The sequence below is a fragment of the Temnothorax longispinosus genome, chromosome 6 (genome assembly GCF_030848805.1).
Source record: "Temnothorax longispinosus isolate EJ_2023e chromosome 6, Tlon_JGU_v1, whole genome shotgun sequence".
In the NCBI taxonomy this organism is placed as follows: Eukaryota; Metazoa; Arthropoda; class Insecta; order Hymenoptera; family Formicidae; genus Temnothorax; species Temnothorax longispinosus.
Window position 1 is genome coordinate 226612 of NC_092363.1, and position 26241 is coordinate 252852.

The window sequence follows — 26241 nt, forward strand, 5'->3', positions numbered from 1 at the left end:
TGGACATTCGATCGGCACATTCGTCGCCGTGGTGAACGCGCGCGGCGATCGAAAGGCGCGCTGCGAGAAAGGGTGTAGGGACCTAGCTACGCCCTTAACTCCGTGACACTTTGTGTCGCCTGCAGTTAAATAAGGAAATAATTTTTCTAAAAGAGCGACAGCTCGCGCGCGGGTGTCAAAGGCGTATCTATTATTATAGGACGTCTTAATGTTCCGGAACCAAGATCGATCGACCTTTCGAGAGTTTGCACCGGATTGTCAGCACTTCAAAGGATCTGCGATATTCCTTGGACGATTTCGTTCACGGCGCCCCTATAACGTTCTCGTTAGCACAAATCTGCCGGATGCGAGGAGCTTCGCTGCAGCAGAGCACAAAAGACGTGATAGCGGGCGAATGTGAGCACGAGCGAGGTAAATCAAGTGAGAAATTTTCCATTGCTCGTCGAGAGATGAACGCGTGCGCGATTCAATTTTTAAATTCTTAAATTACAAAATAATAATATAATAGATCAGGGTTCGAAAAATAAAAACAAAAAAGATAAAAGAGGTTAACGAACCTAGATATACTTGCTAAGAATGTATTACAAATTTAAGTAAATAATGTGAGAAACGTTTCGACCTGCAATAAGATCATCTTCAGTGCGTCGTAACAAAAATTACTTACAAATTAAGTCGATGACATCTAGTCAGATTATAAAATTCATAAATCTTGTATATCGTTTATGTGGAATTAATATCAACATTTTGATTAGACCTCTTTGTAGAGTTTCAGAATCGTATCTTCCAATCTTCAACTCCTTACCTCCCTGCTAATATCCCTGCCTATCTCATCCTACCCCCCCCCTTCCAAAAATGTTTCCCTACCCTCTCTCTTTCCCTCATTCTTTCTAACAGCATGCCTCCGCTGCTTTCTACACTTACTTTATAACAATAGATCGACACACATGTCTGTCACCAATTCTCGCCACATATATATTTAAATAAATAAATAAGTAATTGTTTAAGTAAAATAAGCTAATTATTTGTGTGAAGCAAATACACTTCTTTCAGACATTTTCTATGAAGCATTGTTATTGTTTAAATGAATATCAAAGTATTATTGAAGCCAAAGAGAATGTGTCTTTTGTTTCAAACAATTTTTTTATTTAAAACAATAATATATTCTTTGAAAAATCTAATAAACATATTTATCGAAACATTATAGTTTGTTTGGACCATTCCAATGATCAAATTTGTTTGTTGAATGCAATAAAATTTATAATATTAAATCCAAAGAAATCCTTTTCTCTGTGTGTGCCAGTATTTCAACTTTAATATTCTCTTTTTGTTCCTAACAAAATGCCCGATCTAATCCAGACACTTTGGTAACGCACTGAAGATGATCTTATTAGAGATCGAAACATTTGTCATATTATTTATTTAAATTTGTAACATTCTTAGCCTGGCTTGGTTTGTTAGCCCCTTTTATCTCCTTCGTGTTTAAATTACATTTCAAGAATCTTATGACAGGCCAGCTATCGCGAAGATCGAAGTTTAATAAACAAGAAATGTAAACCGAAAGAAATCGTAACTGTTAGGTAATATTCTACAGTTCATTTACGCATGTTATTTCATCCTCAATCAGTTTTCCACTCGAGTTCAATCAAGTTCTTCAAGTTTCTCACTCTCGTCGGATGCATCGCGCGGGCGAGGAGAAAAATCAATGATCCGCTATCGCAGCCGTATTCCATCACATCTCTCGATGTCATATTTTTATTACCGTCCCCATCAGTAAACACATTACAGGTTTCTCACATTAGACGCGGCGCAGGAGCAATGGCGGTGGTGGCGGTGGTTGTGGCGGCGAACGGGGAGAGGAAATCAGAAAGACGGAAGCGGCAAAGTTGCGTGGGCGAAGGAGGCTGCGCGCGGTCTCCTCTCGAATCGCATCTGTCTTCCCTCGCGGACCTCTCGATCATCCGTCGTATTTGCCTTCTCGAGAGCTCGCCCCTGCGTCCTTCGAGACGGGAAATCTATAAGCTTCGAGAGTGACCCTAACGAGAGGAAGAATACCGGAAAGACGGACGCGGCACGGTGCTACGAAAAGCCGTGAAGATGTTATAAGACAAACAAAACGGTAACGTCCGAAATTGGGGACCTCATCTCTCGATATGAGCGAATATTACGACGCTTCGCTATATTTACTTTTGTCATTCTATAGCTTTAATTAGCAATCAACAAAATAAATTTCACAGTACCGATCGATGTCATGGCCTGAGTTGTACCCGCGGTATCATAATACACTTAGCGTTGTTATAAAGAATAATCTTAAATAATGCTAATTTTTATAAATTATTTTATAGCTATGATTCGATCGCTCGATTCTTATATTTTTCAATGAACTGGATCTCGCCGGAAATCAACCTGCCATGCCCAATGACCACGATGGAATTATGTAAAACGAGAATATTCAGGATCCACCCTGCTTGCCATTGAACGAGGCAAGAATGAAGTTTTCTGCATAATACAAGCGGGGGACTCGAATGTGACGGATACGGATGGGAAAGAGAGGCACGCATATGCCGATTTACACGACGCGATATTCCGTAACGCTAAATCGCGTTGGGACAGCGAGACTCGCTTCGTTATTGCGATCTATTGATTTATAATCTGCAACTTTTATGTAAGTCAGAAATACGCGATGTTCCATTTATCAAAATGCTAAAAGGGTAAGTGATACGTTCCCGATACACGTAATGTTTATAAAAGCGATTGAGTTGCAGAGTCTGAACTGTTATCATCGCCCGACGTCGAAAATATCTCGCGATGCGCTCTCTCATCATCCTCTCGTCGGCGAAACGTATAATTATGCGAGTCCTCAATTTACTTGGGCGCGATCGCGAGACGCAGCTGCTCTCGGAGCGGGATAATAAATCCACGTGCCCCGGTAATTAATTTGGCATAGATACACGTGAAACATTTAATTAATTAAATTTTATGGCTCGTTTCGCATGCGCTTTACGTAATGACGCTCATCGCAAACCAGGCTGAGCTCGAGTGGAACTTTATATCTTTCCAGTTATTACTTATATTAAACAGGTACAAAGTGATTTCAAGACTCCGTCGCAATTACAGAATTAATTACATGCAGGAACTTATGCAGACTTTTCTCATTGCAAAGGCGACTGTGTTGCAGCTTGTGTATCATCGTAGAGATAAACAGTACAGTTGTTGGCTTCTACAATAATTGGCCACATCTTAAAAAATTAAAGATTATAAAGAAATACTATTAAAATGTTTTTAATTATAAATATAAAATTATTTTAAAAAATGTATTATAAATATTTATGTATTTATAATTAAAAACATTTTAATAGTATTTCTTTATAATCTTTAACTTTTTAAGACGTGGCCAATCATTGTAGAGTGACCAACAACTGTACTGTTTACCCCTATTAAGAGCCACTGCGGAGGTAAAATGTTACTTATCGCGCGTCTAAGAATAATGAGATCACGCAGGATCGTGAATTACGTGCGTAAAAAAAAACCGTGTCCGCACGAGCCATTTCACGGCGCTGCGCTGTGCAACCGGGCAGGGAAACTGTAAAAGCGAGTATCACGATCGGAGGTAAAAGAGGATAAAAGAGACATGTGCCGCCTGTTGCTGTCAGCCATGTCGCGGTGTAAGTGCCGTGAAAAGGAAGAGACGATATCATCGGCGGCGAAGGCGGCAGGGGTGGAAAGATGTTTACGAGAGCGTTATAGCTTCGATCCTTGCCGGTAGTTTATCACGAGCAACTGACTCCGTACTGGATGCGTATCCGTGACGACATATAAAGCCACTCTCGTTCGTCTACCTCGATATACGTAAACAATTTCTCCTTCAATAACTTGTTCACACACGAACGAAGACTAACGCGACAGTGTGAGTAAAATTGTACTTTAAAACAACCAGATCTATGCGCGCTTTTTACATCCCCAAATGGATTCTATTTAAATAGAAGTGGATTATTTCAGTCTTCGATACGACATGAATGTCTTAAATTGAATGTCACTGAATTTCAGGGAATATAAGACTAATTATCGCAATACGCCATAAATAATTTTCCGAGTGACGTGAAATCGTTCTTAATGAACTTCGGAGGCATATTCCACTCTTTGGAGATCCGGCTGTCTTAGGAGTCTACCGCGTCCCGATAATGGGGCCTAGCGCACGCGTAAAACTATTAAAGACTTTTCCTTTCTGCTACCGAAAACTCTGAAGGCCCACCCATACGGCCGATGTATAAATCAAAACGGCCGCGGTATGATTTCCACGGTAGAAGGGAAGCATCTGTTCAAGGGGTTCATTCTTTTTAATAACTGTCACCGAATGGACCCAAATGTGGACTTTTACATAGTTAATTTGATTTATGCGCGCAGTGACATTTCCTTTGAATCCGGCAAAAGTTTTACAAGAGGTCTACCCTAATATGAATATATCTTCCGGCACTACACCGTCGTCCATGCATTATTATGAAAGAGTGCATAAATTCACATTATCTCAAGCACGATAAATATTAATATTATCGTAATATCGCAACACCGTATATTAATTAGCGATTTTACTTTCTTATTTACAGAATTGTTCCGGCTGCAATTAAAACTTATCGAATCTCAATCATTAGCCGAAGATGGAACTCTGTGGAACGTGCCATAAAGTAAATTCTACTGGATGACAAAAAAAGATTCGTTGGAGATCCACCACCTGAATGACGATAAAAATGACCGTGGCGATGTTTTCAGCACGTGCGCGGAAAAACGGCTGCAGTTGCGCTGCGAGGTGGAAGCGTGATGACGTGAAAAAATTTGGTTGAATAATTTAAATCGTCTTAGCCGCGATTTCTTTTTTGTTGAAAGGGCGGAGGGATATCGGCGGCAGATGCAACCTAGACCACGCTTCGACGATTATCTTGCTCCGCTCTACAGTGGACGCGTGCTGTTACGGATTAATTTTTTTTCTCTCTCGTGATCTCTTCTTGCCTCGCTAAAGGTGACGTGGACACGTGTTGAAAAATCAGAAAGATAGTAAATCTCTCGTTCCAATATATGTTCTTATATCGTTTGCGTCTCATAACTTTTTTGCAGAGAGAAGAAATCACCCTCAAAGTTTCCGTCCTCCAATCAGGATGCAGAGTAATATAACCCTTCTCTCAATGCGCCGCGTAACCACACCCCGTAATGGAGGATGCGGACAATTAATCAATGGGAGTAGCTGTGGAAATATTATCTTGCCTAGAGGTACTGTGTAATCGTGTAATCACACTTGCAAAAGTTTAATAAAAATAAACTTTATATTGTTACTCTACAATTAGAAAATTCTAACTAGCTCAAAACCAGACTTAATATTAATGATACATTTATAATTAATAAATAACCCATAATAAAGATAAGTTTATGAGGTACAAAATGGAATTTGTAATAGTAATTGTAACGCGGTAGTTGATAGCGAGTGAGCAAGAGAGAGAGAGTGAAAGTGAGAGAGAGAGAGAGAGAGAGAGAGAGAGAGAGAAGCGGGCAAAGTTTGAAGTTGATCAAATTACGCTCGGATGACATCGTCTCATCTCCGACCCTCTCGTAGCTTCCTACGAGAGTGGAGGCTAATGAAAGAATAAATACTTGATGCCGTGTGCCTAATTATGTCGCGGCTCTTGAGTTAAGGCGTAGGTAACTACGGGAGATGAATCAGAGGAGAGTCTACGAGAGAGGATTTTAGAAAGAAAGTTGCAACGGGGCGCGGCAGTGAAAGAGGGATCCAAGATTGGTGGCTTGATCTTGAATAATTGATAACGGCTCCTCGCGTGCGCTTAAAAGCCTTTGACTGCTTAATCTTTCACGTTCAAAAGTGCTGGCGCTGCTGCTGCTACCTCGATTCTTGTAATTCGACAACTGAAAAAGCGTTTTTCAAATAAATTATAGCTCAAATAGATAAGAAAAATGTGTCATATGTAATGATCTTTGTTGAAAAAAATCTTCAATTATAGCAATAGAATATTCTTTCAGTTTTTCTAGCTTGAGAAAATTGTGTTTAAGCTGATTTCTTTTCTACAGTTGATTTTCTTACAGAGCTCTTTGAGTCTCACGTTTTTGTAAGAGACCCCCCCCCTCAATATATAAATTTTTAATGTCGCCAACAAAATTTCGACAAAATTGGAATGATAAACTTCAAACTAATTTTCCTGCAAACTAATTTACAGAACTCCCGATTCTTTTTTCGTATGATCAAAAGGAATATTAGCCTTTGACGGACAAAAGCAATGGCTGCCGAAGGCAGAACACGGCCGTTCGCGCCCTTCATCGTTCCACCATAATTTCCGAGAATGAGATAAGCTACATCTCTCCCCCAGATCGTCGGACGATGCCATGGGGTTTGCAACCCTCTCCTTGTCTCAACCCCTCTCGGTTCTTTGCGCGTTGGGGTTGTATCTGGGGAGCCTTCGTGCAACTGACCAATGCGCCATTGGCTAGCCGTACTAATCAATAAATCGTTCTGTGCAGCGGCCGAACCGACGTTCAGACGCCCTTCGTATCAAAGGGGCGACCTTCCGGTTCACCATCGTCGCGCGAAATGGATGCCACGATGCACTCTCTTCATTCTCATCGACCGGCTCTTGCCCGCTCGGTTGTTTGCTCCTAAGATGGAACCAGCGATCACGATGACTCGCGATAAAGTCTCATTCTTGCCTTCGAATCGCTTCATCTCGGTACTATGACAAATGTTCCCATACAGAATGTTCCTGTACGCAGATAAATTTCTTATGAAACGCTAGAACTTTTTTTTCGTGTTTCTTAAAATGTCTAAATATGAAATTATTTTATATTGAGCATTAATAAGTTAGCGAGTTAAATCTCAGAAGTATAGAATTAGTACAGAAGAGAGATAATATATAATAACGAGTGCATTATGTTTGAATTTAATCTATACTATTATTATAAAGCAACAGGGTTTGCATTTTTTTTTGTTCGCTATGATCTCGGAAACCAATGGACCGAATTTTTACCAAACGTATATGAAATAGGGGTAGAATTTTCCGGGGAGTGCTATAGGGTGTATAATTTTTTGTTACCGATCTTCTGGAAACCGGTTTTTCTAATTTCTTCAATTTTTCGGGAAATAATTGGCCGAATCTCAAAGAATTATAGATCAAGCAGGGGCAGAATTTTTTGGGGAGTGCTATAAACTGTATAATTTTTCGTTACCGATCTTTTTGGAAACCGGTACAGAAATTTTTTCAATTTTTCGGGAATTTATTGACCGAATCTTAAAGAAGTGGTAGAATTTTACGGGGAGTGCCATGATGTGTACAGTTTTTGTTACCGATCTTTTTGGAAACCGGTTTTTTTAATTTTTCCAATTTTTAGGGAAATAATTGATTGAATCTCAAAAAATTATACATGAAGAAGGAGTATAATTTCCCGGGAAGTGCTATAAAGTGTACTATTTTTTGTTACCGATCTTTTTGGAAACCGGTTCGGAATGACCGAATCTCAAAGAATTGTACATAAAGTAGGGGTTGAATTTCCCGGGGAGTGCCATAAAGTATATAATTTTTCGTTACCGATCTTTTAAAAACCAGTTTTTTTAATTTTTTTAATTTTTCAGGAAATAATAAGGAGGGAGGGGGAGGGGGGAGGGAGGGAAAGAAAGAGAGACTATTTGCGTGTCTTAATACACATGTTCTCCGGGGCGAAGCCCGGCAAGGCATGCTAGTTCTCTAATAAAGCTAAAATTGTGTATTAACAAGAATGTATTGTAATAAACGCAATTCTCAATACTGATTGTGCTGAAAATAATAACACGTTTATTGATAACGGGCGTTTGCGGAGGACTGCTCGACTTTGATATTAAGGGACTTCATAGCATCCCCTTTTATTTCTTACGTCTTTACGCGAAAAGTCCGCGGTGGCCATTGATCGATGGAGACGGAGATGCGAATAAACAAAAGTTCGCGCCGGAGAGAGGGTGCCTCGCGTCATCAGTCATCGGTTTTGTCATGTGTGTGTGCTTCTGATGCGGACGGTAGAGACGCTACATCCTACAAATCATAGCTCCGCGGAAGCCACGAGGAAGAAAGAACGAGGATGGGCCATAACGTATACGATCTGGGCGGAACTTTCCTTTTTATTTCCTTGCTTTCGTCGGGAACAGTAGGATCGCCAGTGTGTTAAGATTACGGCAAAATTTACGTTGCTATAAATGTAGAGTTTGAATAAGCGGTCGAAATACATCATATTATGTATAGAAGAGGTAATTTTGCTTTGTTAAAAATAACTGCAAAAATTAAAAAATGTGAAAAGGAGCGTAAGAGAGATTAATGCAGTCACACCTGTTGGACTTACGCGAAAATCTATCGTAACGATAACATGAGCGTGCGACCGCGCGTTCGCAGTTTTCCGAATATTTCTGAATTTAATATTCTCGCGGGATCGGTAAGAGGGAGGGTCGCGGCGAGAGAGGTAGATCCATCAACATCCGCTTTACGGTTACACACGTGAGCCGGGCTTGCACAATCGGCTGCGTTTTGGAGGAAAGCGAAGGGTCAACAATAGCCGGGGCTCCTGGCTACACCCTACCCTGGCAGGACCATTTTGAATACGCATAACGATCGTTCATTGTGATCTTCGCTACGGTCCTACGGTGCTCCTTTGAAGTTTCTGGAAAATTGCGGGAACATTACGCGATTCGGATTTTAGGCTCGATCGAGAGAAAAGAACGAAGAGTGAGGGTGAACCTAAAGAAATATCCCATAGCGATAGCAATCGATCTGTATCGGAGCTGATAAATAATATCTGTTGGCTGTTAACACGTATAAAACGTATAGCTTTAAATATATGTAAATATAGCTTTTTGCATAGCCAGGCATAAGAAAGAGATTTTAAAGACGCTTTAATTTATGTTTTCGCCCAGTTTACACTCACTCCAGCCGATCCTTTAATTAAATCTTTTCATTTCGCGTTAACGCCGAGAGAGACGTGCTACAGAAATTTAATTTGCCGAGAAATTAAATCGCGCGTCCTCTGTATTAATTAACAGAAACAAAAGGATCGTCGGCGCCTTTCGACGCGCAAGAGGCGAGTTAAATTACTCGTTGCACGAGGCACAGAAGATGACCCGGGGCGAAACAGTAATCCCGTGCTGTAAGTAAATTTCTTCTTCGCCTGTTTTTCCTTTCGACAGCGCTCCCGCTTCCCTCTGGGCATTACACGTTGTTCTACCAAGTCGAAGTTTGTTCCGGCAACTTAAGAAGACATCTAGAAACGCTCTCAGGACCGCGGAGGATGAGATAGGGTCCGGTTGCCCTGGATACGGGCTCTCGCGTCTTCTTCCCGCGTTTACTTATCCGTTTACCATCCTGTCGAATATGAAAGTATCACGTTATCATGCGGTTATAATGAACGCCTGCTCACTCAAATATAAGTATAATAGTCTTGTACTCTGAATCGACGTTTTCTTAACTTTGTAAACAGAAAGGAGATGCTAACGCTTTTGCACCCCAAAATTTACCCGCTTTAACTAATGCTCTTCTCATTTTACATATTAAATTGACGAACGTAAAATAATCTCATTCACAAAAATAACACGTAACGTGTTTTTTTTTTTTTTAAGAATTATTGTATATAAGTGGCGAGATTAAATATGTACATGCGAGCGAATGGTAATAGCGAGAAATTGTTATGGATAACTGGCTTGACAGGATATTACCTACGCAAATTAAATTAGAAGAAGCCAGAAGCCCGTGACCTACATATGCGCGTCGAATATCACACGCTGTGTTAATTCCGATAACGATCAAAACGTTGCACTTTTACGATTTCCGGACGTACGCGAACGTGGTCCCTTCGAGAATGACCTATTAATATTAGAGGAGCATGCGTCATCAAAAAGATTTGATATAAAAGTTTCAAGAGGAACATCCCGAAAACTGCGTATACATATATATATATATATATATATATATATATATATATATATATATATAGGGACAATGCGATGCATTTATTTCAATGAAGCAATTGGGATTTTTCGTTGAGAGACAGCATTATGCATATTAAAAACAAACTATAATAACATATCGTAGTGGAAATATGAATTTTTCGTGAAGAGGGTTGTCGTATAAAATTCATGTGATAATTCGGAAACTTCCTGTATGTACAGACCGTTGATTACAAAATTGTTTTTGTCAACCGAGCACTCAGGTCGAGCTTGATAGGAATTTAATGAAAAAATAACAAAGGTAATTACAGTGGTTGACTTACGCGAATACGCAATCGCACCCCAGCGAGATCTGCTTACCCGCGAGATCGCTTATCTCACTTGATGTCTCTTCCTCCCCTCCCCCCACGCTTATTGAATTTACGCCGTGGTATCACGCGCTGTATACGTCGTACTTAACGCTGTTGAACTTCATCGAAGATTTAAGTGGTTACATTCGAACTCGGACGTAATGGTACTTTCGCTCGACGGACCGGCCTTATACTTGTACGAGAGCCCGGCTAGAAACTACGCCCCAGAAAATATCGTTGAACTCAAATTAAAACTTCGCCGGACGATCAGGCAATCGCAGATTGCGGACGACGATCTTCACTATGCCCGAGAATTTTCCCCCTGATGCACTTTGCGATAGGAACGACCGCGCTGTACTTATATCCTAATTACACTCGGACTTCTCGGGAAGAAATTTTCACGAGAAGGATTTAGGTAAACTTTTATAATTTGCGTATTATTAAACGTTAATATAAATTCTTTTTACAAGCGCTACGTACATTCTCTGTAAATATAAGTAGATTTAGGAAAAAAAATATTTTTTTCTAACGTTTTTTTCGGTCGAAATTCTCCAAATTATTTCAGCATCCTTTATTGTTATATCCAACGTCAAACTGTTTGAAAGGTCGATTTTCCGATTATTATCCAAACGAATTCACGTCGTGCGTAGCTCGAAGGCATTCTATACATCTGCCCGATCTTTTACTCCGAAAACGTGCGATTGTAAAGGGCACGCAACTAATCGGTCACTCCGCTAATTCTGGTCGGTCAGTGGGCAACGTACTTTCCTCTTTTTTTTATATATGTCCGGCGACTATATCGAGATCTATGGATCGGACTACCGTGAGCATTGTGAGCTTCGGGAGCGCGCAACTGCGGAGGTTACCGGTTTAACAGCTGCAGCAGGAGGAAAAAGCTTTTATCTGGCACTGACCGGTCAAGACTCGTTTAGGGTTCTCTCGGCAAGGGGAAAGAGAGAGGGGTCATAGAGAGAGAGTCGCAACCCCTACTTGAACGCATCGGGGGGTTGAGCGCTACATGAAGGGTAACGCGACCGGAATTATCGCACGTGCAATGGCTGACTGACGCCATTGCGGTTGTGTCCTGACGTGTCAATCCTACACTATCTGATCTCAGTTGGACACACGGGCGAGACTGGAATCGAATAAGATGGGATCGAACGCCTCGTGATACAGTTTGATCGATCGAGGGGGATGATATAAGCCGATACAAATATTTCGCAGTCAGGCCGTTCCTGTATAAAAGAATTCATTATATAATAAACGTGTGTTTTGAATACAGTGCTATTTAATACAAAGGCCATTTTCCTCTCAACGACATTTCGAGACTCAAAATAAGATAGGTGACAAGAATGAAATCTCCCACTGTTAAAAGGTATCTGAGAATATAAATCAATCTGAAACAAAACAAGACTATTCTCTTTTTCCATTTGTTTCGTATATTATAAGTACTCGCTGTGAGCGATTGCGACCCTCCTAACACGCATTCAACAAAAAAAATGAAGATGTTTCCCCGTCGTCGCTACTACCCCAGTCTTCCTGCTTCTTTCCTGTATCTTTAACCGACTTTTTCAACGCCATATCGTATGGATTACTCGTGCAGAGATGATATTTATGGCGATCGCGACGACCCTTAGAGGAGAGATACTGTTCCGAAGAAAGACGTACACATTTTCTATATATGTGGAATAGACATGATGTTTGTATAACGATACGTTTCCCCCATGGATGTCACGCGAATGATACGCCGCGTGTAATTATCACTATTTTAGTCGTAAAAATTATATATATGTGCAAGACTATACGTACTATCGATTACCACTCAATCGCCCATTCATCCCGATTGTCGTTTCTCACGCAAATGAATCATTTCGAGATGCGTATAGCGTTCTCACGCGTCTCTCACGCGATACATTTTTAATGGTCAATCGCACAATTTAGATACGTCCGACTATGCCAGCATGCGATGCACAATAAGGCACAGATGCGAGCTCGAGCGCAGTGCGGCACGATAACGCTAACGTTGTTTTCAGGTACCATTACTGGCGATCGAACGTTGCAGATATGAAATCGCAAGCGGCATTTCCTTGACGAGCTGATACACGTGCGGGAAAATCGTAACGAACTTTCACAAGCGAGAGTGTGGGAAAGACGCTGCCCGCCCCACGATCGTGCGGTATTTTCCCGATGTGTTGTTCTTGAGGCTTGGCCCCCTTGGCATTGACCACTCGATCCCTCGGCCACCGGACTTCCGCCTACAAATGCCATCGTAATTCGGAAGGACGAGCTATTTAGTTTAACGAGAGAACGCCGGAGTCAGATTACGTGGAGAGTTTTGTGATATACGGGCAACCGTTTCTTATTTACATGGATAATTAAGTTATGTGAATAAAACAACGTCTTCGTTGTCTTACTTCTATGTAATGAAATTTCTGCATTTTGTCTCCTTTTCTCTTCATTATATGTATAAACTGTCTGTTTTATATTCTTTAAGGAAATATTTACAAAATTGGCTCAGAAATGAGATTTCAAAGGGACATCTCATGTTCGGAAATCATGTGTATACGCTTAAATTAATTAACTTTCGCAGTCTCGACGGGCTGCGTCTCAGATCTTGAGAAAAGAAAAAAAATCCAATTACATATTATAATGAACGTATAATTGATGTTCCGTCGTGTAAAACAGATTCTAAGCTCGCGCCCTCCCTATCGTTCTCTCAGGAAGTTCACCGCGATCGCCGGGTGATTGACGATCGAAGGGTTACTCCTCCCGACACTTGCGGCACAGAGGACGAGCTCAACATGTGATTCCGCTCGTCCGTGAAACCACCTGCGGTCTGAAAATAGATCGTAGAAGTCGGTTACGCGCAGACACGGGCGAAAACTAGCAACGTATGTTAGTCTACATAATGTTGCATTCAGTTTTTAAGTGCATTCTTGACGACTATTGCTATTCGCAAGAGGAAGACTAATCACCGATGGTTGACTAATCCATTTTGATCCGCTTGAGCATGATGAATTTGTATCTCCAGAGATCATGTTGCCTCTGACAAAGGGTTAAAGACTAAACAGAGGAGTTTAGATAATAATTTACAACTTAAATAGTTAAAGAAGAAATAAAAATTTCAAAAATTGGACAGCGTAAGTATTGATCTTCGTTATTCTTGCGCTTATTTTTTATATATATTCATCGTGCGCAAACAGATCAAAGTCGGTAATTAATCAATCATATTTTTTTCTTGTCAGACAGTTAAAATGATTAATAATCAATATGGTTAACACAAGAAAAAGTGGCATTTTCACGCGTATTTTTACAGCGAATGCTATTAACATACGAGCCGAGCTTGTTAGAAGAAATTTCACGTTACTAAGAAATCCTAATGGACTTCATTGAGCGCGCTGCATACGCGGAACCTGCTGCGTCCAAAGTAGAGCGAAACTTGTCACGAAATCCCATTTTACACTCCAATATCGGCGCGACAAAGAGATTGGTACAGCCCGGCCGCAAAATTACGCGTAGATGAATGCCGGCTCCCGCATTCGAGGACGGCATTGTCCTTGTGTCATCAGGAGCGCATTACGATGACAGTAAGAAGCATTAAGGAACGCGACACAAGCATACGCACACGCGCGCATACACGATCCCTTCCTATTTGGCTGTGCGTGTTCCTGGTTGCCGCCGCATTTGCAGCGAGTGCGAGACGGCCGTGAATGACCAAGGTGGACGGCGTAATCCGTGATGACGCCACCTTTCTTCCTTGGCAAATCCTTGTTTGGGGAAACACCGGTATTCTTAGGAGGCACTGGGGCCGCTTCGCTACCGGGCGTTGCGATTGTTCTTCCATTATTGTCGGCCGCCAAGGCATATACTCCTCTTACACCTAATCCTTTAATCCTTGGGAAATGGAGCTGTTTGCAGACAAACGGATTGTGCGCGGCTGTCATTGTCCGCTTACGTGTAACAGATGCAAAATCTTGAATGCTCGAATGTCGGCTAAAACTAGCACGGTCGTTATAGTTTTAGCTACCAGTTGTAGTTTTAGCTACCGTCTTACCCTTAGAGAAAGAAAAACGTGAGAGAAGTGAGATAGTTGCCGAAGAATGAAGATTGTATATATTAAACTATTTTATTGAATGTAACAAATTATAACAAGTAATAAAGGCTCACACAAGATTAAAAATCAATAAAAAATATGGAGCATCGAGCCGTAACTGAGTGTTGGTGTTAAAATATTCTATATTTAACTACAGACGTTTCGAACTTTTATAGGACCATCCTTAGTGTCGCATTACAAATAAGTCAGTCGGTTAAAAAGTTAATATATATTACATAAAAATTAAATTAATGCAACAGTTGAATCGCTGTTGGACGATACTGTAAAATTGTAATGCTTTTATCTATTTACAACAATTCTGTGAGGTTTTAAAGAAAGTAAAAAATAATAAGTACATACATCAAAATTTGTTTCATTCTGTGAATTATGTTGTAGGGTCGACATTTCTGTTACAATGCAGTGTTCTGTTAACAATAAACTGACAAAATACAAATTACGTTGACTACAAGTGAACTCATAGTTGGCGATCTATAAATGAACGTCAATTATTTGTCAATCTAATATTTTGGACGACGAAATAAAAATTTTATTGTAAGCTTTGATAAAGAATAAAAATATAATTAAGTAGCATAAAAATAACACATTATTTCGATATGAACATAATGTTAGAGACAAAGTTATCTGACTGTACAGTGAAAGTCAATGTACTACAATAAAATTATTTATACTTTTATTTATTTATTTTATGTTTTAAAATGGTATGAAAATGTACCATAAAATTTTAAACAATCACGATACAAAAGATATTTTAATTGCAATATTCTGCATAAATTTTTACTGCTGTTTAAAATTTCAAATCTCTGTTCACCATTCTTTTGCTGCTGTATTTAGATCGAGAATGAAGTTAGCTTGTTTAAAACTGTTGTATTGATTCAATGGAAATAAGAGCAAGCAGAAAACACACATAATGTTCACTAAAAGTTCGTGCAAGTCGTTTCGTCTCTCGTTCTCATCCGAATAGTCTGTCCGATCGTTGCCCGATCGGCCAGTGAGCTGTTCAAAAACCGAAAAAATAGAATTTGATCCCGGCTTAGGTCAGTGTCGAGCATCCTGGATCTGTCAATGCGTTTTTACGTAACGCGCGGAGGGAGGCGAGTGAGAAAGAGAAAGGGAGGAAAGGGAAGACTCTAGATAGCCGCTCGAGATATAGGTCTCAGATACATTGTAGGCGGAAGGAGTTTCCTCTATTCACCAAAAGGAGCAGTCACCATTGTTACGTCACGGTCTTGTATTTCTGCGAGGCCGGTTGACGCCGATTGGCTATCGCGCTATATGCCGATTCCGAAAGTAAGACGAGAAGGGTCCGCGGTTTCCCAGGTACGCCCTGGTCCGGTTCTGAAAAATCCGGTAACCACCTGGAAGGCAACGGTGCACGATATGCATCTCCCGGTAGGAATAATGCCGATTTCAATGCCGCCGCATTTTGCCCTGAGAAATTACATAGATCAAGAAAGATCTTAAAATTAATTTAACATTTTTTTAGAGGAGACCTAATCTCGCGGAAACATATAGTCGATTCATGCGAAAAAATTAAAGATAAAAATTGATCATGCATATATTGGTAAATCTAATTTCAATTAATTTTAAAAAATTCTGAAAATCGGTTATTGTTTAAACTCAGATATCGCTTCGTGCGATCTTACTTAGCGAAATCATACTCTTATTTAATAATAAGGGAAAACACGATCGTTATATGATATACAATTAATTAAAATTAAACAAGCCAAATACAGTCCAAGCTTGGATGTTAACAGGCTAGTAATATTTTTTTGTGTACACGTAGATTTCTGCAACCTTAATAAATTGCGCGCCGACTAACTTGTCAGACTTACGACACAGCTCCCCGTTAGAGTGATAAAAATCCCTCTCTTCCCCTAATTAAATCGATTTGATTCAACTTATGACGCTAAGCATTTAAATAACTGTAAAGAATTTAGAAACTCTTATTGTAACTGATTATGCAATAAAAAGTGTTCTTGAAGAATTCTACGAGTTTCATCGACGTTGCGTTCGGAAATACATATATATATATATATATATATACATATATATAAAAAGTGTTTCTTATATAATCGTACTTACAATTCCGATGTAACCCGATACGGAGACCGGAGTAACGTTACCGCGTGCGAACCACAATGAGAAAGAAAAAGCAGAAACGCGCGGCGAAATCAATTTGAATCGAACCGGCACGTAAGGGCCCTTAATTTTTTTGCGTTTCCCTGAAAACTCGTTTTACACGAGGGCGAAGAAAGAATCCACTCTGAAGCTTGGTGGAAACTCATCGCAGACGTTGATTGCGTTTGACAGCTTCCGCGTTTCTCGGCCTCTCGTTGTTCTCTCGTATCCCGAAGTGGTGGTCAAGGGATCCGGATGAGTTTTTGAATCGGCACGGTGTAAGATGTGAGTTTTCACAGAGTACCTTACCTTCTCGGGAACCTTACGTTTTGGATGACTCGACTGGTGGGATCGATCGTCGACGTTCGGAGCCGCTACCAGAGCACGCGGCGGAGGATTCATTACCGGGGATGGTTTCGCAAATTATCGTGACCGTGGTGGAATCACCGGCTGGCATATGGCGCGCGCGTTCCAGAAGCGTGTCGGTGATTGCCTGCGTGTGCGGAAGGCCGAAGGAGCTACACAATGTTCTGCGAAGCGTGAACGATAGGCACACCGACGGCGGAGCAGCCAATTTGCTCCGCGATTTTCGTGAAGAAATTCGTACTGCTTTCGCGTGGAGTACATCAGAAATGAATTATATCAGTTTCCGATAATCCCCCTGACAATCAATCGCGTGTTCCGTTAAAAGGCGGATGATCGGCGGCGTGCAGGTGCTTTGTGTATTGGCTTATGCATCTCTACTGAGGCGCCTTGTGTATTGGATCAGCTCGATCGAGCGATCCGGACCGCGAAGATCGTTTGTTATATCGCAAAAACGACGAAGGAATTTAAGAGAAACTCCAACGGACGGTCTACCAATCGCATTGGTTGTCGAATGAGACAGAGGACTGTTTGCTCGCGCCGAAGAAAGGGAAGTGCAAGCCTTTCGCTCGCCGTGTGTCCAAACATTGGTATTGTACGACGAAAGATTCGGCGAGGCGTGCACTGATTTGAAGAATCAACGGCACCGTCCATCTTTCCAAGAGATCACTCGTACCGTCGCGCAAATCCTAGCGACTCCTGCGACTCTTCGCGACCATTCTTTCGCGTCCTTTCGTAAGCACAATCCCGAAGAGCTTCGCCGGTCTAAATGAAATTACCAAGTAATCCGAGGGCCGGTGACATCAACAGGATTTAAGGGCAGATATTTGGATGTGCGTTTACTTCCTGCTCAGTTTGCTTTCAATTGAAGAATTCTCAAAGGAAATGTTCGATTTCTCTCTTGTAAACATAGTTAGAAGTTGATAAATTAAAAAGTAATAGATATGTGAATTATTAATTTTCAGATAAGTAACTGCCTACTACTACTTTAGATCATATTTAGATAATAATTTACACTATTCCATTAATGTAAAGTATGTTAGCGATAAAAAAGATCTTAACTTGAGTATCAGAAAAATTATTTGGACGTAATGTAGCTTCTGTGCGGTTTCTTTATTTCTTAAACCATAAAAGCATCATAAATTTCATGAAATTTCAAGCTTAAAAAGGTGTATCCTCGTTAAATTATAATGAGGATGGTCTATATATGACCAGCTTTAAAAATGTAAGAGGTCAATGACTAGCTGACGAAAAGGTAATAAAAGCATAAAAGCGAGGTAAAAAAGTGTCACAGAAGAGGAAAAAGCTTTCTTATGTTATATATATATAATATATATATATATATATATATATATACAGGGTGTCTTAAAATTTCACCGATAATCTTTGGGTAGTTATAAAAAATGATATAATAAGCATTTTCAATACAAAGTAGTGTCTAGTAGCGCGCTTTGCGCGCGCCATTTATTCTTGACTATTATATTTACTTATTCACGCATCAAGATAACCAAAATAAATTTGTAATAATCTATCATTTATAAGTTGTCAAAACATGAATCTTTCAGTACGAAATGAGCCAAGCGAGAGAACTAATTAGCATCGCGGAAAAGAAGTTTCAATAAAATTCTTCGATAAAAAATAAATTTACTGATAACATGTCTTTTTTAAGAGTGAAAACCCATGTCCGCAAATGACCTATTTTGGCATTATAAATCAAGTGAATCAAAGACTAGTTGTTTATGTCTATAGCTAGTTAAAATACAACATTATTTTCAGGGTCCGTGAATTCATAAATCGACGTTGCAATCTTTATATGAAAGTAAATAGTCACCATTTTGAATAACTACTGTAAATACTTCAATTCAAAAACCACTCTAGTGTCGAAACAGTTCATTTGCGGACATGAGTTTATTAACAATAAATGTTTGTTATAGTGTCCTTTATAACTACACGAGTAGTTATAAAGGTCTGAGTTTGGGACACCCTGTATATAAAATATAAGAAAGCTTTTTCCTCTTATTATTTTATTTCTTATTATTAATTTATATACTAGTTAATTTATATATATAGAAAAATCCTGTATCGTTTTACGATTATAACAATAAATAATAAGTTATTAATTAATAAAGATTTTCATGCGTTCACGCGATTTGGAGAGAAAAGACAATCCAGCGTTTACGTTGCTACGTACGGGGCGAGGTACTGGAAGAAGTGCTGTGTAAATAATTATTTATACGCGGGGGTTATACTTATTATCCGATACTCTGATGTGTGTATATATACAAGGTGTTCATCATAATGGTTTATGAGACCTTTGTGACAGTTCAAAAAAAGTCTATTTCACGCAAATTATAACTTGCGGTCTGAAAAAATAAAAAAAATCTTATTTTTTTCATAAAAAATTTAAGGTCACTTTGACTTTTTAAAATAAAATTATACGATTTTTTCATAATATTATAAAGAGTATTTTATTTTCTAGCATATTTTGATATAAAATATAAATTATTTCGTATTTATTAATGTTTTGATGATTATATCTTAACACTTTTATGCATAGAATAATGAGATGAATTAATTGGTGTAAAGAAAACGCATAGTTGCTTTTCAAAAAAGATTACATAATATATAATTCTTTTATTAATTGTATCATTAATTTTACTATTATTTGTTCCTCTTCAGATTATACAATTTTTCTCCGAACATATTTTTGATTTGACCTTATCCTGCAAAGATAAAAGGAATAATAGATTAAAATGGAACATTCTCTATATACGTTTCCAACAGAATCATGAATATGATATAATCTCACACTTTAATATTTTACAATAAATTTTGCTTTGTAAAGTTATTAGCTAATATTACAACTGATGATTTAATTAGAATCCGAGGATTAAAGGGACAAAACGTTAAAAAGAAGTAATGGAGCACAGCTCGTTTCACTAAGATATAAAATTGGAGATCAAATTTTCTTTTTATTTTCTTCGATGTCTAATTATTTCTCTATCTGAAACATTTTTTGTGCCTGTTCTTGTTACACGTTTTTTCACCGTGGTCATTCTTTGTCTAAAGAATGCACGACTGCGTTCGTATAGGAAGAAAGGGAAAAAATTATACGGCAACAAAAGGCTCGTAGGCAGAAAAGGAAAATTTATGTACGTGTCATGGCGCAACGTCGCATCTGCGTGGAATTTTGTCCGGTCCGTCAGTTCGCCGTTTTCCCAAGATTTAGGTCAACCGGACAGTTGCGGGAAAGCAGTTCGTCGGGGTTGAACCCGGGTCGTTTGTCTAATGATCCCCGATTTCTCGGTGAGTTATAAGGTGGAAGCCTTTAACATTCGCCGAAGCGTCGTAAACGCGATCCGATCCCCATCGGCTGCGGCAGATCGTTGTTGATACCGGTATTGTTAAATGCTTGATCTACTGCAGAAGTAAAAGAATCGCCATGTAAGTAAAAGAAAAGAGGGAAAGAAAAATTATCACATCGCGCATTCCTTTAGCTTGTACAGAATATCTGCAATTATTGAAAACATCGTCGACGATTATCGTTGGCGAACGCGGGTAAAGGGAATCGTGTGGACGATGCATGTGCGGAATAGCATGAGGAAAGACGAGGGTCTCGGCGAGTCTCTCGAAGATTCTCTTGGTGTGTAACACCGGCAGGACATTTATCTCGAGTGTCACTTCACTCAACTTTTACTGACACAATGTCACTCCGTTCGGTCCTCCGGCCCGTTCTCCACTCCCTTCTACGGGCCTTCCCTACGCGCAATCGAGAGGGTTTCCTCGAAGATGCTCGTAATGGACTTTCATTCAGGCAGGACACAAACTCTCCATCTCATCATTTGCATCGCTCACGATTAATCTTCCTGCTGGATCGTTCATTCGCAGTCCGCGCGCAGTGGTATCCCGGCATCCATTATCCGTTGTGTCGACACAACAGAGATCAGTTAGAATTCGTAAGAATTCGTGAAAATCGTACGACACGCAGAATAACATCATGTCGAGCTATGACAATTGCCAAAGATCATCGTTAATATACGTCAGAATTCTCTTCTGTCAGAGTGCTTCTTGCAATACTACTTTCGCTTTTTTTATTGATACTATTTGTCGAAAAAGAATAAAAATATGAATTATCAAGAAGAGAGTACTATTTTGTAATAAAGGAGCGTCGATTATGATCGCAGGAGCAAATAATAATTAAACTTTATACTTGTCATTTTGTTCTTAGAAGATAGAACATATAATATTATCGGAATGTTTAGTTTTTGCAAAAATATTTAAATAGGAGAATGTTTATTTTCTTCCTTCAAACTGTATGATCCTTCATTGATTATGCCGACGTTTTATTATTAAATTTAAGTACAAGTATACTTTTCACACAAGTAATCGACAATGTTAAAAACTTTCAAATCCGTTTAGTACCTCTAAGCATTCTTTTCAAGAGGTGCTGAAGATTCAGCTTTCATGCATCTTTTAAAAATCTTGCATTACAAAGAAATTGTCATAATAGATCGCTCTTCGGACATAATGGCAACTTCTAACGTCTTAATCGAGAATTGGAACTTAGTACCTTTCTTTACTGGTGGTCAAAAAAGGGTTCTGACGAAAAAGTAAGAAGTATCCACGGAACGAATTATCTAACGCGTGTCGAACCGTGCTGCCGGTCATGTTCTCGCAAAAGTAGCACAATGCCCGGACTGCAGCTACCTCTTCATAAGACGAACGATATATCATTACAAAGTGCCCGCGACTAAACGACGCGTTTGACAATCTGAAGGAGATCATTGTGCCTGCCTCTGCTACCATGGTTTCCCAAAAGAGATATCGCGGCCGCGAAAAAGAAATTTCACATCCGAGAGAGTCCTTTCGGTCGTTATCGTAGCGAATCTCTGCTTTAAATTTCCCGGTGCACAATCGAACCGCGCTACGGCGTCGGATTCTCTGCACGAATTACACTTCGCATCAAGTTCCAGAAGTGCTTTATACTAGAACCCTTATACTAACAATAAGATAAAGAGAAAAGATATTTGCAGCTGTTGCGCACGCACATCGAGGCGCAATTAATTAATAAGACATCTTGCCATCGACATCTTGTACACTTACAAAATGTCAATGTCCGCGATCACAAATCTGATTCTCTGTGAATTTTCGATCCAACCACACACACATGCACACACGCGTATACATTATATTGTGGTAGTTTACATAATTTCCCCGCGCGAAAAGGAAAGCTGGGCTAGGATCAATGGGAACGAGGGAGGGATCGAAGTCGCGGTGTGGGCAAAGGGACCCTCGTCCTGCAAAATATCAAAGGCTCAGTAGGGAAATTGAAAGGCTTTGTATGGAAATAAGAATGTATCGACTGCCCCCGAACAACCACTCATCCGGGGACAAGATTTTCGAATCTTATACATTTAAACGCTTCGTCGCGAGAGATCGTAAGGAGAAAAAGAGAAAGAGAGGGAGACGGGATTTCTTATTTATTCTACCCGGGATGTAATTTTTGTCGAAGCTATTGCGCAATCTAGCTGTCATTCCGTATCAATAACCGTAAAATATAATATATATATAATAAAGCGTACAAAAGAGAACCAGATTGAAAGTCTTTTTTATTATCTTTCTTTATTATATTCTATTAAACTGAAACAAAAATATTTTCTTGATAAATTTAGGTATTATCATAAACATTAAAAATTATTGATTTAAGTATTTTATTTACATGTTATAAGTAATAAAGTCACTAAATATATATAACGTACCTTATATATAGTATACATATATGTTAACTTATTGGTACACACTTGGCAACATTCTTTAATAATTGAAGCTTGCAGATATTTATTATTTAATTAATAGTGTCATTAGTGCAGAGGAGAAAGTATGCGATTTATACAGTAATTTTGCAATTATTTTATATTGTAAGACTATATAAGAATTCATATATTCTATAATAATTTATAAATAACAATTATTTTTAAACAATTAATTCGCAGTGTATGGCGTATTGTCAATTTCAGATGGTTTTTTCTTTTTACCTGATAACGCCAACTAGGAGCAACCTTCCAATCTGGAGAGCATAACGTGTTAGCAGGCTCAGGCGTCTCGGTAGTCGATATAAAATAGCGTGTTCTTGTAAATGGTAACTTACCGACCTTACTGGATGCAGTTAGAGGAGAAACTTATACGATTTATACGATAATTTTGCAATTATTTTATACTGTAAGACTATAATATAAGAATTCATATATTCTAATAATTTATAAATAGCAATTTGTTTAAAACTATATATACTTTTATAAACACTTATTTTACGTGTTATTATCAAACTGATTTGAGTTAAACATAAGCCTAATTACGTTATGTCTTATTAATTCTAATTTATACTCCCTATTTATATAATCCTAATCTTATCAATAATAATCGTACGATTATAATACTTTATGAAAGTTCTTTATCTCTTCCTAATTTATTATTTAAAATTCTAAATAAAAAATAATCATTAGGTGTGTGATGACGTAAGAGCTATCAGCATACGAGGGTGAACAATTGAACATAGTGCTATGCGGACTGCGTGACGGTTTACAAGTGCGTTCGATCGCAGCAACGCATATTTTTCTCGAGCGGTGTATTCGGACGCTTGAAAACATAATTTAATATTTTCTCCATGAGTATCAAATACATTCGCCGGAAATATTCGCGAGAAATAAGAGTTTTCTCCAAAAACATACGCGCATTAAAGGAACGCGTGTTAAAACTATGCGTACAGAGTGCTGATAAAACTTGCGCGGAATGCATAAAGCCATTTTTATTACTGTTCAAATTGTGCGGATTGTTTGCCAATAAAGTCACGGTGGGTCAAGTGAAGCGTTGCTCCTGGTCCACTTACGGCATTTGCGTTTTTTGGATAGGCCTTTTCGTCACGTGTATATATTATTTGTTCCTGTATCTTGTGAAATTAAAACGTATTTATTTAGAGATAACAGTACATTTCGCGAAACATTTCTTAGGATGCATAAGTCTCAGTGCCGATGTCATTACTGCTTACTCTTCGCAAAATCACTTCAGCAAGGTGAGGAAGATGGGATAAAGATACTCTTTAAAAGTCGAAGAGTGTAATATCACTCAAAACGAGTGAAAAGAAGAAAGAGAGATGCAAGTGTAACGAAAAGTGCAAGTGTAATGAAAATTGAGCCTGTGCACTTTGAGCGATTCGTCACCTCTAAGAAACAGTAAAATTGCGCTCTAAAAATTGGAATAAAATCGCACTCCATTTGAGTGAAAGGGCACTCTTTTCGAGTGCAGTAGATCAGTGTCTATAGGAGTGAATTATATCACTCTACAATTTTAAGTGAAAAATTTCTCTCTATTAAAGTTATTTATCTGTCAATCTTTAATGAATCGTGATTCACTATAGCTTTAGATTGAGATCGTATCACTTCAGTAGAGCAGTTATTCTAAAAATTTAAGTAAAAAATTCACTTCTACCTTATGAGTGCCCGCATTTATTCAAATTAGAATGACAACCCTCTCTTTTGGAGTGACTATCGCAATCACTCTAATATATTAGTGGCGAAACTACTCTATAAGAATTAGAGAGCAAGATGAGTTTCCATAGTGAATCACAAATTATTCTCTCTTTCTACTTTTCTCTCATTTTGCTTTTAATATTTATTTTTTCCACAGTTTTTCGACCGATTGGATGGTTATGACTACAAAGTCGCACAAATAAAAAACAAAAGGAGAGACAATTTATGGATACCCTGGATCGTTGCACTTTTATTAATCTTTGTTAGTCTGTTGCTTGTAAACGTGATGAGACTTACGGAGTTGGTGGGCGACATATTTCTGTCATTACTGTTAGATCTTTGTATGATGATCATACAAATGTATAGCTTTCTGGAAAAGTTTCTCTTGTTGTACCTCGTACTGATACGCTTCAGACATCTGAACAAGAATATCGCGCCGAATGTGTCGTGGGACGAAGAGCGACGTGAACCAAACGCAATAGAAATATCGGATGTACAAATTATGTATTTGATGCTTTACGACGCTCACAAAGCTTTCAATGATATTTACAGATATCCTCTATTTTTATCGTTTTCATTTCTCATGATGTGCGTTGTTGCGAACCTGAGTATCTTTCGGAAGGGAAGCGCATCGACAGCCTGCTCGTTGGTCTGTCCTCCGATGATGCTAATACTAATTATATCCATAATTTGTCATTGTACAACGGAAGAGGTGCGAAGTTTTTAATTCCTTTTATCTACAAAATTCGTTTTATTTTTGAAGAATTTTAGATTATTTACTTACATTTAGTAAAAAAAAATCATTGTTATACAAACGGTATATTTCAGGCAAATAACATCACGTGTGTCTTGAACAAAAGTATGACCATGCTTGTTCATTCAGGAAAAACGACGGTGATTATCTAAAAAATGTGATTATCCAAGGAAATGTTTTGTATAACATTAACTTGTTTTCACATTTTAGACTAAAATTAGTGCTTTAACGTATTTTTTACACAATTGCGTGTCTTTCGACGCGGCAGGATTTTTCACGATTGACTTGCCTTTATTTCACTCCGTAAGTAATATTTTCCTTGAAATTAATTTAATTAATTTATTATCATTATTACTAACTTTTGTTTAAACTAAAATAATTAAAATTAAATTTGAAATTAATATTAATTTATTTTAAATAAAAAATTAATAAATTAATATTATATATGGAAAGAATAATTTTATAAAATAAATACTTGTTACATTTTTACTACTAAATTTTTTTATATTGAATTATTTTCAGATTGTTGCGTCATTAGCAACTTATTTCATAATACTGGTATAATCTTCTTTATTAAAATATTTATGATATGGATACCTATATATTCTAATAAAACAAATATAAATAAATATAATAAAAAAATTCATCGCGTATCGAGACATATATTATGACAAATATGTGCAAATGTGTGTACCATGCTTAATCATTAGTCCGCAATATAATAACCGACGAGTTGATAGTATCTCTTTGACATAGATTCCGAACAAGCTTAATGCATGTAACAAAATCATGATTCTTTATCAACTCTATATCGACGCCGACACGAGCGTCGCGTGATTCAATGTGGAACAGAAACCGTAACACGCGACACGTATCTTTAAGTAGACGAATGCCATTGCCATTTTTTATTATTAGTTGACGTGTCGTAAATGGATATGCAACGTTAGGGTACCACGCGCGATTTGACGATCGTTAATATGATTGTGTCGGTGCTTTGTCACAATCTTAATCTCCGTTTTTTATCAGACTGATTGCATCGGAAAGTATGGACGTGCGTAACGGCA

The 26241-nt window shown here is 38.5% G+C and overlaps 1 protein-coding gene across 1 annotated transcript; it reads left to right on the plus strand.

Moving 5' to 3' along the window:
• Positions 1–23468: 23468 nt before the first annotated feature.
• LOC139814609 (uncharacterized) lies at positions 23469–26162 on the plus strand. Its single transcript, XM_071781011.1, has 5 exons — positions 23469–23966; positions 24581–25135; positions 25252–25317; positions 25388–25480; positions 25700–26162. The coding sequence occupies exons 1-5, from the start codon at positions 23562–23564 to the stop codon at positions 25739–25741; spliced, it is 1161 nt and encodes a 386-aa protein (XP_071637112.1). The 5' UTR covers positions 23469–23561; the 3' UTR covers positions 25742–26162.
• The last annotated feature ends 79 nt before the right edge of the window (positions 26163–26241 follow it).